This window comes from Bacillus rossius, chromosome 7 (genome assembly GCF_032445375.1).
Source record: "Bacillus rossius redtenbacheri isolate Brsri chromosome 7, Brsri_v3, whole genome shotgun sequence".
NCBI classification, from domain to species: Eukaryota; Metazoa; Arthropoda; class Insecta; order Phasmatodea; family Bacillidae; genus Bacillus; species Bacillus rossius.
In genome coordinates this window covers 14862981-14880988 of record NC_086335.1, presented here as the reverse complement: position 1 = coordinate 14880988, position 18008 = coordinate 14862981, and the positions used below count along the sequence as shown (strand labels likewise).

Sequence of the window (18008 nt, the reverse complement as noted above, 5' to 3'; positions counted from 1 at the left end):
AAATATGTTATAAAGTCAATAATTTTGAAAATGAATAATTTTTTCAAAGTATGTAATTTTTAATAGAATTTTTTTCTAATTTTTTTTATAATTATTTTTATTTAAAACATGAATAATAAAAACAATTTAAAAAATTTATTATGAAATATATGAGCTACACAAATAAATTTTTAGGTTAGGTTGGTTGTTATAAAACTCAAGTTATAAAATTCTAATTTTTATTAAAAACAATTGAAAAATATGTTATGAAGTCAATAAGCTACCAAATAATTATTAGGTTATGTTGGTTGTTATAAAACTCACGTTATAAAATTCAAATTTTTATTAAAAACAATTGAAAAATATGTTATGAAGTCAATAAGCTACCAAATAATTATTAGGTTATGTTGGTTGTTATAAAACTCACGTTATAAATTTTTTTAATTTTTATTAAAAACAATTGAAAAATATGTTATGAAGTCAATAAGCTACCAAATAATTTTTACGTTAGGTTGGTTGTTATAAAACTCACGTGTAAATTTGATAAAAAAATTATACAAAATATATACTTACTTCGATTCCACCCTAAATTCGCAAAAAGTATCGTTTTTTAGGAACACTTCAAAACTCTTCAAACATCAATTTATATTCATAGTTAATATTTTAATTAGCACACGACTTAAACGAACACAATAATAACACAAAATTTCAAATATTTTTCTCAATTTAATCGCAGCACCAACTGTCGGGACAAACTGAAATTGAAATAGAATAATATTTAATATTTGATGCTGCGATGGTAGCGCAGTCTACCGGATCAAATGTAAAACATTTCAAAATTAACAACTTCTTATAAATGAAAAATTAGTTAAATAAACATTTTCTAATTTTTATTGAAAACAATTGAAAAATGGTTGGTTGTTATAAAACTCACGTTATAAAATTCTTATTTTTATTAAAAACAATTGACAAATATGTTATGAAGTTATTAAGCTACCAAATAATTTTTAGGTTAGGTTTGTTGTTATAAAACTCACGTGTAAATTTGATAAAAAATTATTTTTTTGCTTGATAACTTTTAAAATGAATAATTTTTTCCAACGTAAATAATTTTTAATAGAATTTTTTTCAAATTTTTTTTTAGTTTTATTTTAAATAGTTTTTTTATTTAAAAAATGAATAATTTTTATTAAAAATGATTGAAAAAATTCGTTATGGAATCAATAAACTACACAAATAATTTTATAGAGAAATGACACACACTCACTATTTGTGTAGCTATGAAACATAATTTTTTTCTGCAATTTAAATTGTAATATACAAAAAGGGTATTGAAAATTGAAACAAATATGGCGACACTATAAACTGTCAGGATTTTTATTTTTTTCTTACTCTCTACTTAGTTCCTTACAATAGCAAAACTTAATGGCTTCTAATAATGCGTTGCAATTTTTGCTTATAAAGCGTGTTTTTTTAGTTTTTCTTAACTCAGAATCGAGATAAAATATCAAATTGTGAATCTAAACCATCCTCGAATCCCCGTGAACTCACACACAAAATTTCATCGAAATCGGTCCAGCCGTCTAGGAGGAGTTCAGTGACATACACACGCACACAAGAAATATATATATAAAGACTAGATAATGCCCGGCATGCGTTGCAATGCCTCAATCAATTTTTTTTTGTAATTTTTTAAACTTATACTAAGCATCTCTCTTTATCTCTCTAATTCTCTATATCTCTATGTATATCTCTATAACTATCTCTATCTTTCTATTTATATCTCTATCTCTGTATATATCTTTCTAGCGGACCCGACAGGCATTGTCCTGCTCAAATGTACTTTTTGTGAGATATGGATATGGCGGTAAGTATTTCTACGCTGGAAATTTTGTATCTTCTCATTATACATACCTGTCCTCTTGGGCACGCCACTGCCGTTACCAAAAACCTTTCCCATGGTTATGCAGAAGGCAACAACAATGCAAAAGCCCGTTGCCATGGAGGCTAATTATCAACAATGCTTAGTTTTTTTGCTTTTAAAGCGTGTATTTTTAGTTTTTCTTAACTCAGAATCGAGATAAAATATCCAATTGTGAATCTAAACCATCCTCGAATCCCCGTGAACTCACACACAAAATTTCATCAAAATCGCGTACAAACAGACAGAAAAAGTACTGTTTTATTATAGTAAGATAGATAGATTATTCTTACATGTTCGCATCCATGCAGTATATGAAAAATCAGCATGCATAACCCCACACCTATAACTATACGTATCTGTTGCCCACGACTTTTTCCGCATGGAATTTTGTATTATCTTGCACCATTTAGAAATTTAAACATTATAACATAACAGTTGATACAGTTGTAGTAGTTTTCTTATGTTCACAAATGATAATTTTTCTCATCTCTATTTCAGTCTTTGCAATAAAAATGTTACTACCTAAATTTTGAGTAAATATGTTTCTACTTTCAAATGTAATGACGGGAAGACACTTCATAAAATGTCTTTGTAAACCACATTTACTGTTTTTTCCGTCTTGAGCTAGAATGTAAAGATTGTCTGCATTACTGACCCGCGAGCAAGCTACATACATTTCAGAGAGAGAGAGAGAGTGAGAGAAAGACACCTATTGAATGTCTATCTAACTAATTTTTTTATGAGAGCATATTTTCATTAAATAAATCATGAAATCATTCATCGATAAAAGCTGTTTATTTAATTAAGCGGACGGGTTCGCTCCAAGGAGAAAATTGACGCGGCGAGACCTCGTGGACATAGAGAAATGACACACACTCACTATTTGTGTGGCAATGAAACATGATTTTTTTCTGCAATTTAAATTGTAATATACAAAAAGGGTATTGAAAATTGAAACAAATATAGCGACACTATAAACTGTCAGGATCTTTATTTTTTTCTTACTCTACTTAGTTCCTTACAATAGCAAAACTTAATGGCTTCTAATAATGCGTTGCAATTTTTGCTTTTAAAGCGTGTTTTTTTTTAGTTTTACTTAACTCAGAATCGAGATAAAATATCCAATTGTGAATCCAAACCAATCTCACTATTTGTGTGGCTATGAAACATGATTTTTTTTTCTGCAATTTAAATTGTAATATACAAAAAGGGTATTGAAAATTGAAACAAATATGGCGACGCTATAAACTGTCAGGATCTTTATTTTTTTCTTACTCTACTTAGTTCCTTACAATAGCAAAACTTAATGGCTTCTAATAATGCGTTGCAATTTTTGCTTTTAAAGCGTGTTTTTTTTTAGTTTTACTTAACTCAGAATCGAGATAAAATATCCAATTGTGAATCTAAACCATCCTCGAATCCCCGTGAACTCACACACAAAATTTCATCAAAATCGGTCCAGCCGTCTAGGAGGAGTTCAGTGACATACACACGCACACAAGAAATATATATATAAAGATAAACATAAGGTTCACATTACCTTAATTTTTGTTTATTCTGTTTTAAGGTAACACAAGAAAAATAATTACCATACACTTTAATGTTACAATTTACTACTTTATAATATAAACGTTTACTTTTTTACCACTACCCTACATTTCACAATATATTGAGATGGCTAGTTTTTTTCAACAAAGACATGCTTCGGTAAACTAGTAAATAAAAAATAAAAATAACATAAGCAGATATAAAACCAGATTCAGTGTAATAAAGTAATTATTTGTTCGTTATAGATTGGGAACAATTTGCCAACTGGCTGAATAAAAACACTATAAAAGCGTGAAAACGCTAAGGACGACAATGGCTCAAACATTACGTACCTCTTCGCCTCTACGCGCTATGCACAGAATTGAAATGCAGTCTTCACATGGTACATATGACATCTTTGAGATTCGAGTGGTAACCATAATATTTTATTGGGTGGAAATTTAGATAAATATCTAATACGCCGTGCTTTCAAGAAACTCTACCAAGAGATTTGTACTTTAAAATTATTCTTAAAATACCCGTTTTCGGCCATTTATTCTTTGCAAAAAATACATATTAAAAACGAAATCAATACACAATTACCATTCCAATCTCAATATTATCTTAAATGTTTTCCTTATAAATACACAATTGAAACATGTTTACCTTTTTTTTGCGTGAAACCTTTTTTTCCAATCGCTGCACACCGTATGTATAGCCTACTTACCAATGTGGGCAGTGTGCCTTTAAGCATTTTAAACTATACCCTAAATATCGGTCAAAATTAAACCATACAACTAAACTTTTATGCAAGTGAAGTGCTTTAAAATAATACTTTTAATTAGATAACTTAATAATTTTGAGCAGACAACTGTTTTTTTTAATTTAATATCTATAAAGTATAGATTTATTTAAAGTTCAGAATACGTCAAAATTCGTGAGACATACGTTGGTGTATAATAGAACGTGACTATACAAGCAAAAGTTACCATAAAATGTATTTTTGGAACTCAAGTTATGAAGTGCTGCAGGGCGCTTTCCAATAAACTATTTAAACGCGCATTTAACGGCAAGTTTCGTCATTTCTGCCGACGATCTCCAAAAAGATAGATGCGTAAACGCATCAAGAGATGACCGACATACATTGCGTATACAGGCTTGGGAACATCAATGCCAGCAGAACAAAGATTGTACAGAGAACGTTTCCGAACAAAACACGTCATTGTTTGAGGCCGAAGTTTTGAGCTTACGTTGTGGTGCGGCATTTACATGTTAAATAATATATTTTCCTTGTATTAATTTGGGTCCAGTTATTCAAAATTTTTCTGTATTGTTAATCATTTCATTCACAGCAAGTATCCTGTCTAGTGGTTTCCTAGTATCTCCGTACATATGTAATACAAATATTTAAACATGTTTCACAAACATGTGTATTTTCTAAACAAACGAATACATATGCATATCAATTTATTTAAAGTAATCCATGCATACATACAATTATTTTATGTGCCACTTTTTTATTATCATTATTAAGCATTTGTTTCTCATACTCACACACATGATAAATAAAAATGTTTCATAAATAAACTGCTTAATTTTACCCTTCTTTAATGCCAATGTCTTAATTGTTAAAAATTGCTTCATTAAATTTTTCAAACTTATATGTCAACGGAATTATATTAACATTTAATAAATAATTCTATGGTACACTAAAAGACTTAAACATATTAATCATAAGACTTCCAAATAAATAAAAACGCTTATGATGAAATACAGATAAATACGATTAAAAACCATAATACAAAAATTGTAAAAGAGGTGTTCTTTTACACGTTTGGCACACTTCAAACTTAGGAGTATGATAAGGATATTGAGGCACTATGTATTTTACGAACTTTAAGAATATGTGATTTTTAATGTTGTTGTGAACCGCAGCGAAACAATACATATAATATATATATAAAATATATAAAATAAAACTATAACACGTGTTTGTATGATGAGACTGAAATGAAAGATTAAAATATTTTATCTGTTTGTGACAAATGCAAACATTAGCAAAGAAGACCAAAGTGAAAAATGTCAGTGTGATTTAAGAAATAGGGGAGGACGGGGCAAGTTGGCGATGTTAAGAGTTCACCATTTTTTATAATTTTAATTTTGGAAATACGATTTCCTTCTTTCCAGACACTATTAGAATAGTCTTTTGTCGTGGTGTAACTACATGAAAAAAATTTATATTTCTATATTATCTCAAAAATTCTGCCCTTTTAAAAATATAATGCAAATGTGCCATCTTGCCCCGTTACCGGGGCAAGATGACTTTGACTACGGGGTAAGATGACATTTTTGACACAAGTTTAAACATATTTATTCTTAGAATGCAAACTACTGAAAACTAACTAATTTAACATTGTTACATGCGTTTTTACATTTAAGGCATGTTATTAAAGGCTTGGTTTGTTGAAAATTACAATTAATAGTTAACTTACATAACTAATTCAGAGTTGGTGTTTTATAAACAATAATCGCACACAAATTTTCCTCCTTCAAAGTTCGAGCAGTCCTCGTGCCACCATGTGTGGCATTTGCAACACTCGATCCAGTCTTCTGATGGAGGATTGACATAAATCTCACTACACACTGGACACTGCACTTCGGATATTTGAGCTGAAGTCATGCCTGTCGAAAGTTGGAGCTTCTTGGATTTTTCTCGAGAATCGAGCTTCAGTTTCTTAGTAAAAGTTCCTTTTTTGGCTTCTCTAGACTCTTGTCTTTGTTGCTTCAAACGTTCTTGTTCTATCCTCTGAGCTCTCCTCTGAACCAGAATCGCTTTCATGGGTGAGCTTGTGATGACACTTGCATTTTGCTTATGAGATTATAAAGCTCAGAAAATCAAACAAAAGTTATAAAAGAGTTGTATGTGGATACCACAAAAACCGTATAAAGCACTTGGGGCAAGATGACGAGTCGTCATCTTGCCCGTCAACTTGCCCCGATCAGCAATGTTATTAGTATTGGATTTTTTCGCTAGGAAAAAAAATAAAAGGTTAACAATATATAGTGGTTAAGAAAAGTATATAGTCTAAGGTAATAATGTGTGGCATTGAATATCCAAATATCTTACCTGTTTGTCCATGGGATATTACTTCGAAGTTCTTGAAAATTACAATACGTCAGACCAAATGTACGAACATCATCTAACAAGCAACTAAATGGTGGCAGCGGCTTCACTGTGCGATTCTTTAGTGCCCACCAGTGTGGAGCGCTAGTAGTGTCTGTTAGGTGGTGCTATCTAGTGCCATGACGTGGAAATAAGTCATTCGTCATCTTGCCCCGCTCGTCAACTTGCCCCGTCCTCCCCTATATATTTTTTATTCGTTTACATCGCTGTTTGTAAAATTTTATGATATTTTTTTGTATTTTTAACGTAAAAATTAATTTATTTGAGGAAGTAAAATCGTTCCGTGAACAAAAACTTTCCTTTTCGGAATGGTTATTTAAATCATTTTTTTTCTCACCATATGCAAACAATCCTTTTTCTCAGCGATCTTTCACATCGGCTTTTATTCAAGCGACAACGAACCACATGATGCTGAAAATCAAGCAGACTTGTAGTACTTTTTTATTACATAAACATTAAGCGTTTTGTGCTGTTGACGTGAATGCAAAATACTCATGTTGACTCTACTGTATTTTCGTTATCTGATTACGCTTCACTTAGTACGGTCATATTATGCAAAACCTCCATATTTAATTCAGTATCTTGATAGTCTTAGACGATGTCCCAGAGACAAAACATTGATACGGGTAGGGAATTCTCAAGATACAACAAACAAAAATTTTACACATGGCACACGAGGTTTGATCGGAAAATTATTGGATTGATACTGGCAGACAAATTTACTACAGACAAAAATACATAAGATAAAAATTCTAGGTAGGTCCCTTGTGAAGTTGCACAGTGCTGCCAACATTATTTCCATTGCTCGTACGCCCTATGGAACTCATTCTCTGGAATTCGGCAAAGGTACCTCGTCGTGGCGTCTTAAATGATTTCAAAGGTCGGAAAATGGCGTCCTTTCATGACCCTCTGCTGCCGGGGGAACGGAGACAGGTCTGGTCTGGACGCAGACTGTGGCCAGGTTGGAAATTTTTCCTTGGCCAGAAACACCCTGTCGCCAAGGCGGGGTAGCTCGAAAAGTGGTCATGGCGGAGAGTCAAGCTGTCAGCAGTCTCAGCATGGATGCGTATGGGCAATGGAAAGAAGTCCTACTTTGAAGATATTTAAATGTAGCCTAAGTCATGGTGTCTGCAATAAATTGATTTTGCCAGTATCAATCAATCTAATTACTTTCAGGAGAAACCCTGAAAACCTATGGTAACATGCACTCATCTCAGGTATCTAATATCAACACAAGGTCCACAAACAGTCCGCCAGCTTTCATCGATAAAACTTGGGTTTACTATTCTTATTCTTCAAAACGTTCATTCGTTCGAACTCCTCGTGTTAAGATGAACTTCTTCAGTCGGGTTGATGCCCTCGCCTCTTCGTGTACGATGAGTGTACCTGTGTATACCAGAAGTTACACTGAGTTAGCGCGTTGTCTGTAGGAACAAGGTCAATAAAAACTTCTGCAAATGTAAGTATCCTTGATCACATTTTAAAAAAAAATATTTAGACCTTTGTACGTCTAGTCTATTAATTATTTTTATGTTTTTACTGCTTAACAATGGAAGCATGAAATTAAAATTTTATATTTTTAACAGTTTCTGGAAGTAGAGGTTTTAATGTTTTTCTTTTTCTAAATGTTTCCACGTAATTAATTTTTAATTTTGTAACAAGAATTTAAATTTTTTGACCTGATATTTAATAACTTCTTTGGTCTTTTCTATGAACAGGTTGAATACATATAACTTTTATTAAAAAAAATTAAAATATAACAAACAAAAATAAATATTACGAAAAAAAATATATAAATAATTTTAAAACTGTTCATAATTAATTTAATACGAAACGCAGTGTTATCGTGTAATTAATTAAGCATTTCTGTCTACATACTTTACATTTTTAATGTGTAAATAATATGATTAAAACTTTATTTTATGTGCTCATTCATATGTAAATTAATATTTTTTTGAATAACACTAACTCTGAAGCTTTTAATAAGTGAAATGCTAAATTAGTTATTGGTCTATAAATATTTACAGTAAATTTGTCTCAAATTATAGCCAGGGTTAAAAGTGTCGGAATGTTTTATTCGTGTGGTGCACATGTGCCGCACCTGTGCAGGCAGGGCGCGTACAGCCGCCGGTCCTTGAGGCCGGGCTGGTCCCAGCCTGTGGCCCACGACACCGCCACGCCCACGAACATCACGATGAACGTCCCCACCAGCGTGTAGTACATGTACGAGATGCGGAACAAGAAGAACAGGTTGTCCCCTTCCAGCTGCTCGGAGGACGGCACTCTGCGGACAAATGGTCGCGTGGAACAGTTTGAAACTGACTTAAAGTTGGCACTGGTGAAACAGAAGCTACAAAGGATTCTCTGTGCACAGGAAAAAAAAAGTTTTGGATTTTAAAAAAATGTTTCCATTGGGAACCAGTTGCCAACAACTAGTTTGTAACATTCTAGAATAACATTGCCAATTTTTGCAACACATTGCTATGCTTATTTTTGCATGTATTAAATACATTTATCAAGATAATACTGAGTTTTTCTAATAAAAATTAGAGTATAATTATGTTTTTCAGTATATTTTTCGTTAAAGCATAATTTTCGATCTGAGGTATAGATAATCGAATATTCAACGATATGACATTATTATGTTTTATCGAGCTAATTATGTGCGCAGTTAATACTGGAAAGCTATTGTAGGAACGGTTTACAAATATCTTTAAGTATTGGAGGTACTGAGACAACACAAAGCATTAATGCCAAGGTAAGAATCCAAACCCAGAATAACGGAGAACTCTTTGTTGTACAGATACAGTTGTTTTTATGTTAATGTACAACTTTATACATATCTGTTATTTAACATAAACTTTTCTGGTATATTTCCATAAGAAATTCACAGTGTAATGTTACTTGTTTTCCAACAACTGAAATAATGTCCACTTTCGATTGGAGTCTAACCCTATTCACACATTTTCGAGAACACGATGAAAATTTCTCTTTTGGAGATGACTGACGAATACACTTTGTAATTGCTTCAGCTTAGAGCTAGATTACACACCATGTTTAGATATAAAAATTAGGTTTGGTTCCACATCAAAAGCTGGGTCACCGCTGTAATCATTAGCACTTTCTTAATTATAAAAAAAATTATATGGTAAATTATTTATCTATTACTAGACACCCACATAATTTTGCTCATTGATTTAATGACAACTTAAAATCAGAACAATTGTAAAAATTAACCAAGTCTTCAATTGTATCACATTTGATTTCACACTTTTCTTTATACGAAGACAACAAACCTATCAGCAAAAGACCAATAATCCAAAAGTTCGGCCTTTAATTCAACGATCACGCACAATTTCCTGGCTTTGTGTGAAGCTAAAACCACTAAATACACAAATAGAAAAAAAATTCAGGCACAAATTTTGAAGCGTGATCAAAATAAAAGCTAGAAATCCCAACTGGAAAGATAAAGAGGCATTAAAAATATTAGAAGAAAATTATTAAATATAATCGTTTTTTAAGTTATGAAAATAATTTGGATAAATATATATATATTTAAATTCACACAACAAATAAATTATGGTGGTATTTGTACACATGCGAATGTATACATAATAATTTTACAATTTAGTTTTGATTTTATAATGAGCTGGAGTGCATGGAAACAATGACGTAGCTTATTTCAACACAAAGGAAAACTTAATATACTTAGGCGTTATATGTTACGATATACGAAATTTACCAAACGTATAGCATAATAACGGTAAGTTAAATGTTCTTGAATTAACATATATATTGCTTTTGTTTTTATTTACTTCTACGCATGTGTTGATTTTGACCGTTTGAATAGTAAAGTGGAGAATAAGTTGTCAAATAAATTAAAATGCTGAGAAAATAAATTGCCCTAATATTTTATCACTGGAATATAATATGTACAGATATGCCCAATCTGCTACGAAAGCAAAAAAAAATATTGCTTTTGATTAATTAATAGTGAACCAACTACCACAAAAAAAAGGTGCATGTAATACACAGTGATTCAATGATTTCTGAACAAGTGTTTTGATTAAATTAGTGATGTAAATATTAGTTATAAATAAACGTGTATTAAAAAAATGAAATTTCCTTAAAAACCCGTTTCCCCACTCGTAACAAATTTTCATATTTGTTTATAATGTCACGAAATATGAATATTTAAACACAGAGATTTTTGAAGGTTTTTGCCTGTTCGCTCCACGTAGGTGGCACTTCTACGGACTCCCAAAACCTGATTGGCTGGCTAAATAGGACCAGGTGAAACTGAAGGGACGGTTGTGTTTTCTAAATATTTTCTCCGTGTGTTATTGTTATGGTAAGGCCGGCCCTAGCGCGGTGCAGCCTGTGTTGCGAACTAACGAAACTAATTTTATCAATATATTTGATAGTATGCGACGACTAATGTATAACACCTTGGTGAGTAATACTTAGTGGTCGAGAACTAGGACCACGAACATGATGTCAAAGCCATAATTTTAAAATACTAATATTCTTATTTTGCATCAATTTGAAAACGAACTAATTAGTTTTGTTCAAGTCTTCAGTCAGTGGACCGATGATATGCAAATTCAGTTATTTTATTTCCTCTCTTTCTGTAATAACCATAAAATTTAACAGCTTATCTATATGCTTTACGTAACCTTGCATTCATTCACAAATACAGTTCTCACTGTAAACGTACAATTGACTGAGCTAACCAATCCTAAATAATTTGAAGTTATTTGTCTGTACTCTCTTCTTTTCTTCTAGCATCACCACATATCCACGCACTCGGTAACACATCCTAGTACCTTTTTATTGCTATGAATACCCACCGAATACCAAGGAATTTATGTAATAAGAATATCTATTTTAAAAAATATACATATGATATTTTTTTCTCGAAGTACTACCTGGCTTGGTGTCAACTGTATAGAAGGTCACATGTAATAAAAATTATTTTAAAGAATTTTCATATTGTAGATTTCCTAATTTTTAACAAACGTTATTGAACAACGCAAAGAATTTTCTGAAGATTTTCGTCGTTTCGGTCATGGTAGAAACATAACTAAAATTTCAGAAATTAATGGACATAATTCAGCCTGTAAATAAAAATTAATAACCCTAAACAGGAGATAGTAAAGCAATATCAATACAAAAAGTAACACACATTAAAAAAATATTTAAATAATCGTTTAGTTACATGTAATTTTAAAACTTATTTTATCCAAAAAAATATTATAATTGCATAACTTAAAAAATCTTTACTTGTGACGACAATTTTTATTCGTGGATTATACAAGATTATTTTTTTGTCAACACAATATGTATCTTAGTGACTAGGATAATAAAAGAAAAATAATTTTAGTGGCCTCAGAACAATTAAATCAGTGTTTTGGTGCTCTATTTTCCCTATGAAGTCGTGCAAAGATTTCGCATTAACGTGCTCCATATGTGTTATCACTCCCGTCGCTCACTCACGCTGTTGTGTTTCCAAGAATGTGCGTGACGTTAAAGTCGCAGCCTTCCACGGAGGTGCTCAGCTCGGCATGTCTCTTCCCAGCCGCGATGGCCTTCTGCGCGCCAATCAGGATCGTGGACATCACGACGATGCTGCTGATGCTGCCCGCGATAGCTCCCTGGAACAAAGTTACAGAACTATCTTCAAACAGCTTGTTGAGGCGCGCTGAAATGGCAGAGTATTGAAAAATATACTAAAGTCTCTCAGTTTTACCCATACAGGCTGGCTTATTCACCATACAGAATGTGAAGGTTTAGACTTTTAAGGTGAAATTTTAAAAATAAATAGCTTTGGAAGAATTCAGCATCACTTATTTCCAATTTTTACATTTTTAGCCACAACCTGTTCTTATCGAATGCGACGAAGTGTACAAATAATAAATAAAACACTCTTGTTTCATTTCGTAAGAACCTATATTCTTATGTCTATATAATGCCTCAAATTATTGATACTCAACCATTCCTTTTTTATTTACATGTTTGGGACTTACAATAGTGTGAAATATAATATTGATGACAACATATGTATTGCTTGGGTAGACACATTTTGGCGAAAAATTATACATATTTATATATTTATAATACTTATGTGTATACTACGGCCGGTTTTATGATCTGAAAAACTTATACGAACGATAGCGTCCTTCTCTGACTGTCGATGAGTCATTACCTTTTTTAATACTGAACTAAACCACGTAAAATATTTTATAAAGTACATGTACAGGTAAGATTCTCATAAAACTAGAACTTCGATAAGCGACGATGTATAGAGAAGTGCGAGAGGAAAGGCTGAAAGGCAAATGCAATTGTGCACACGTGATATTTTAAGAAATATTGACTGCAACACTGGGACACCAGCTTGGTGCATTTTTAAATCAGACAAAGTCATGTGTGCAGGTGGTTTTAACACAGTTATAATTTTTTTTAAATTACTTGTGTTTAAGCGTTTGCATATTTTATTTATCTCCCGCGATATTAAAGGTGAGGAGACAATTGACTGCCAGTTGTGAGAAGTCAGACCAACTGCATCGCACCAAAAATATAATGTCACAAATTCTTGGCAGGGTCAATGCCTTATATAGATCTGATGTCACATAAAGGATTTATTTTTTAAGTTATGTATTTAACTTTTCTTAACTTAAACCTTAATTATTAAATATCCAAAGATTTTAAAATTGCTCTACTATACTTTAGAAGCTGGCTTTTTAGTCAATAAAACCGCGTAACACTGAGAGGTACATTATTTTGTACACGTTTTCACCTCAGAAAATCGAAGAAGAGTTTTTGGAGCTAAAGCTTTCTTTAATTCTCCCACAGAGAAAAAAAATCCTCTACTTCTACAAAAGTTTCCTTTGGAAACCAGTTGCCAAGAAATACATTGTAATCCTGTACAACACATGGCTATGGGAATTTTCGCTTACATGAAACAATGTTTTCGAGATAATAATGAGTTATTTCTTACGGAAATTGACACATTTTTTTAATATTTGAAATGATGTTTAATTCAAACAAAACCATTAAAACCATGGAAAACATAATCAAATAATAAATTATTAGACCATGTGGTCTTATTATGTTTATTACTGTGCTCAGTTAATCCTGGAAGCTATTCAGGGAACGGTTTACAAATAACTTTATCTATTGGAGGAACTGGGACCACACAAAGCATAAAAACCCGGGTAGAAATCTGAACCCAGTGTAAATGCGAACACTATTTTGTTGTGATACAGTTGTTTTCGTGTTAATATGCACATTTACATATATCTGTAATTTTAAATGAATATTTCTCTTCACCATATTAAAAAAAAAATAAAAACTACAGTGTACGATCCGAAGGCGATGACCAACGCTGAAATATAGAACTAATGGGTTGGCTTATGGACGCCAGTGATCCTGCATCGCAACGATTCCACTCATGCTGATATCCATCGTGACGAAGACGTCTTCAGCAGACGTGTGGGTGTCTCCCTCGCTGCGGCCATAGCACCGCGCAGTGAGTGGCAGAGGTGCTCGCGTCCGTTCCTAGCGAGCCGCGTTCACCGAGATCGTCGTACGACGTCATATCATTCACTTGCTTAGAAATTTGTCAGTCTTTATACAAAAGGAATTAACGGAGAATAAAGGGAACCAAAACACTTAACGATGTTTCTTTGCCATAAGGTTTAACATCTAAAAATGTGTCCTCTTTACAACAGAGATTAACTACTAGGATGTTTATAATCATATTGTTATTGTGGATAAAATTATTACAGTTGTAGTCATACATAAAATAATAACTTAAAATTTACCGAAATAACACTACCGTGCAACCTTTTTATCAGCCCGCCAATATTAAATTAAGGCATGCTGCTATATTATATAATATGATTTAATGAAGCCAAATTGATCATATTGAGTGACTGTAAACTGATTTGGCAAAGAAAATGTTCAACACAAAATATCTCCTTTAGAATCCTATTCTTTTTCTTAAGTGAAAAAGGTAAGATATAATTGCAATGACTCTTACACCTCAAGCTCGTTTGTTCCCATCTTAAATTCTATGTTTAGGAAAAAAAAATACACGTTTTAAACACATAGATTTACTAAATTTATTTACGTAGACATTTGATAAATCTATTTTCGTTACCCTTTGATAACGGCTTTAATTTGATTTTTCCTACCTGCTTTAAGGAAATTTCACTCCAAAGAATTTCAACGGATTAATAACCTAAATATATCTATGTCATTTCCAAGTTACGTAAACGAATCAGTCTGACAGAACAATTTGTGAATAATTTTTATTAGATTTAATTATGTACGTGAGAAACATTGATACCTGGCTATCTATTGTTGATTTCTGGGCAGGAGATTTTTTTTTCATTAGCCTACTGCCGCCCCAGCAGAGATTTGGCGTTATCAGCTCGCGAACACCCTGCAATCGATGACCACGGCAGTGATGCAAACTGTGTTTTGCCGGGAAGCTAATGGAACAACAGTGCCGAGCTGCAGATGCGGGGAAGTGTGGAGGGTTGCCAACTCGCTGAAAGTCAGGGGTGGCAAGCCGATCATGAGCTCACGGGCACTCTCCTTTTTGCCACTGCTCCACCCACTCGCAAAAAGCACTGTTCCCTTTCGAAAGTAAAAAAAGCTTCATTTGTCTTTGAATTAAGTGATTTTCAACGCCGGTGTTTCGGTCTGCAGTGATTTCTGCTAGTGTTGGACATTATTTCTACATTAATGGGGATTTTCCCTTACATGTAACAACGTTTTTGTTGATTGAGGTGTAAATAAAGAAATTAATTTCTTTAACCAAAATATGTAGGTTCTGAGCAGACTTTTTATTATAAAGTATTCATAGAGATTTTAAAACTGCTGCATTAAAATACGTTACTTTAATTATCATGGTAATTTTGAAGTGACATTTTTTTAACAGTAGATAAGGTAAGTTTAGCTATGACTTTTATAACAAGATAACGGAACTGAATATAGGTAACGTAGGTAAGATAGGTTGATCGATTAGACTGGGTTGAGGAAAAAAATGAATTGTTGTGAGAGCGGAGGGGGAGAAAAACGAAAAAAAATTGGAGAGTAACACTTTTGTAAAACTCATTGTAACTAATGTTTCCATGTTTTCAGTATTAACCAAATTATTATTTTTTACTTTATTGTTAAAATTTCATCGTTCAAGTTAATTACTGATTATTTTTATATGAAAATTCTATACACCTGGTAACAGACAGTAGTAGCAGCACTACCTGCAGTGAAGGAAACTACAGTAAAAAAAATGGGTGCGTGTACTTAGGTACGCGCGTGAGAAGTTATACTTATTTTGCATCATTAAAAAAATAGTTTTTAATTGAATGCAAATAATTCTCCATGGTAGCGTTATTCTCCATGGTAGCGTTAAACGTTTAACGCAACCTTGTTGAAAGTCGCATTATAAGTATAACTTCAATATATTTCCTTAATCAACTAAGTGTGAATGTATTTATAATATAAATTAAGAAAGGCAAACGCCTTATATACGTGCAAATTTGATTATTAGGGATCACAGATTATTTTGGAAAAACGGGTATTTAGTTGGAACTTAAATTCAACAGGGTTACATATTATGTGTTGTAAATAGAACTTCTTTTGTACATTTATTTCTCACAATACGAAAAGATTTGCTAAGGTGGTTAATCAACGGAGTTGTAGGTCAAATTAAAACGCATGGTTTCCAACTTCTGTTGTTCCAGTTTGCAATTCTGGGGCCTCTTTTTAAGGAACTATGCAGTCTTCAAAATATGCAACCGTGATTTCTCTGCGCAAACCTATATTTGTTGGCTATATCGGATTTTTTACAACTTCTCTTGTAATTGAGTTTTGTGAAACTAGTTTTATCAGAATATTATATGTTGAAGAAAAAAAACATGTTAATAAGAAATTTCTACAAGAAAAGTAAACAACATATCAACTTAGAGCTGCAGAATTAGAATTGTTCGTACACCCGCAATTACTAGTCCGTGATAGTCGACTTGATACTTTGGTGGCGTGGTTGCCTTTTTATAAAAGAAATAATTCCTAGTAACAAATATACTTTCCTAAACAAAACAAACTAAGCTTGATCAAATATAGGTATGTTTTTATATTCTTTTAATGATGGAATATGCACCACAGGAACAGAATCAATCATAGGCTTTATATAATTTAAAACCACTTCTTAACTGAATTTTATTTTTATTTAAGTAAACATATTATTAAAATTTGATCACAGACTAAATCTTATTGTTTTATGGCCCAAATAAGACTCAAGAGAATTTTTTCATGACGTGCTTGTTATAAGATTGTTTCTACGTTTAGCCATATAGGGCTTAGCGTTAGTGAATGGATACAATTTTCGAGTTACTGAAGAATGTGCAAGATAAACACAGACAAAATATAAAATGAAGCTTTGTCAACAACTTGCTTTTTTTATAGTTACATAAACCTCAATCAAATTTTTACGTATCTTTATATTAGCCATCATAAATACACAATATAATGCTTATTTTCCACTCGTCATGGATAAATATAAAGACTTATATACAACATTAACAACATAGTTTAAAAATATTTATGTTCCCCAAAAATATCCTATCCCTCTATCTGTGAGATTTTTCTTCTCCCGCACTTGGCGTTCACGCATGATTTTTATTTTTTAGAGCATTTTTGTTAACATAGCTTTTTTCTCTTTATAAAAAAACTATTTAAGGTAATATAAATTATCGTTTATTTGTGCAGTATAGAATAGCATGTTCTGGCGCTGGGTTTTGGGTGAGGAGCCGAGGAGCCGGTCCGCCATCTTGAATTGTGACGTCACAGCTGTATTTTTGGACTCAAAAAATACTCAAAAATGACTCTAAATGACTCTAAATTCCCTAAAGATTCCCATTTTCACAGGAACAATTCCTGTTTCGAGGGCAAATACATCTTCCAACGACCACTGTGACAATGTGTAGCGGTCCATGTAGCCAGATTATCGTCATAACGATACCACGTTTTATTTTCAAATAGCTTATTGGATTGATTTTTTGTCGAAGTGTACCATTTATGTGGTCGCTAGAAAATATGACCACATTGCAACTCCTTTGGTCTAGGCAAAATATCCGTTCGACAATATGTTAGTTTCGAAGAAAGCTGAAGCAGTTCATTAGAAAAAGGAAGTAACGCTTGTAGTGCCACTAACGTTATTTTGGGGCGTTTTTCGCATTATTCATAATACCATTTCTTGTTTGCAAAATATTTAATACTTTTAACATTTTACTTCACGCACAACAATTATTTTAGCAAAAATAAACGTAACCTTTTTTCAGTAGCATTAAAGATTATTCAGTAGCTCGTCAGTGAAAGAATCGCAGT

General features: G+C 32.4%; 1 protein-coding gene across 1 annotated transcript in view; it reads right to left on the bottom strand.

Moving 5' to 3' along the window:
• Positions 1–5785: 5785 nt before the first annotated feature.
• Positions 5786–18008, bottom strand: part of LOC134533686 (sodium-coupled monocarboxylate transporter 1-like) — an 86955-nt gene continuing 74732 nt past the window's right edge. Inside the window, exons 12-14 of the mRNA XM_063371243.1 lie at positions 12111–12268; positions 8716–8898; positions 5786–8000 (exon numbers count right to left, since the gene is read on the bottom strand). Of these exons, the coding sequence (XP_063227313.1) occupies positions 7919–8000; positions 8716–8898; positions 12111–12268 (423 nt within the window). The 3' untranslated portion in view covers positions 5786–7918. The remainder of the gene's footprint in view (positions 8001–8715; positions 8899–12110; positions 12269–18008) is intronic.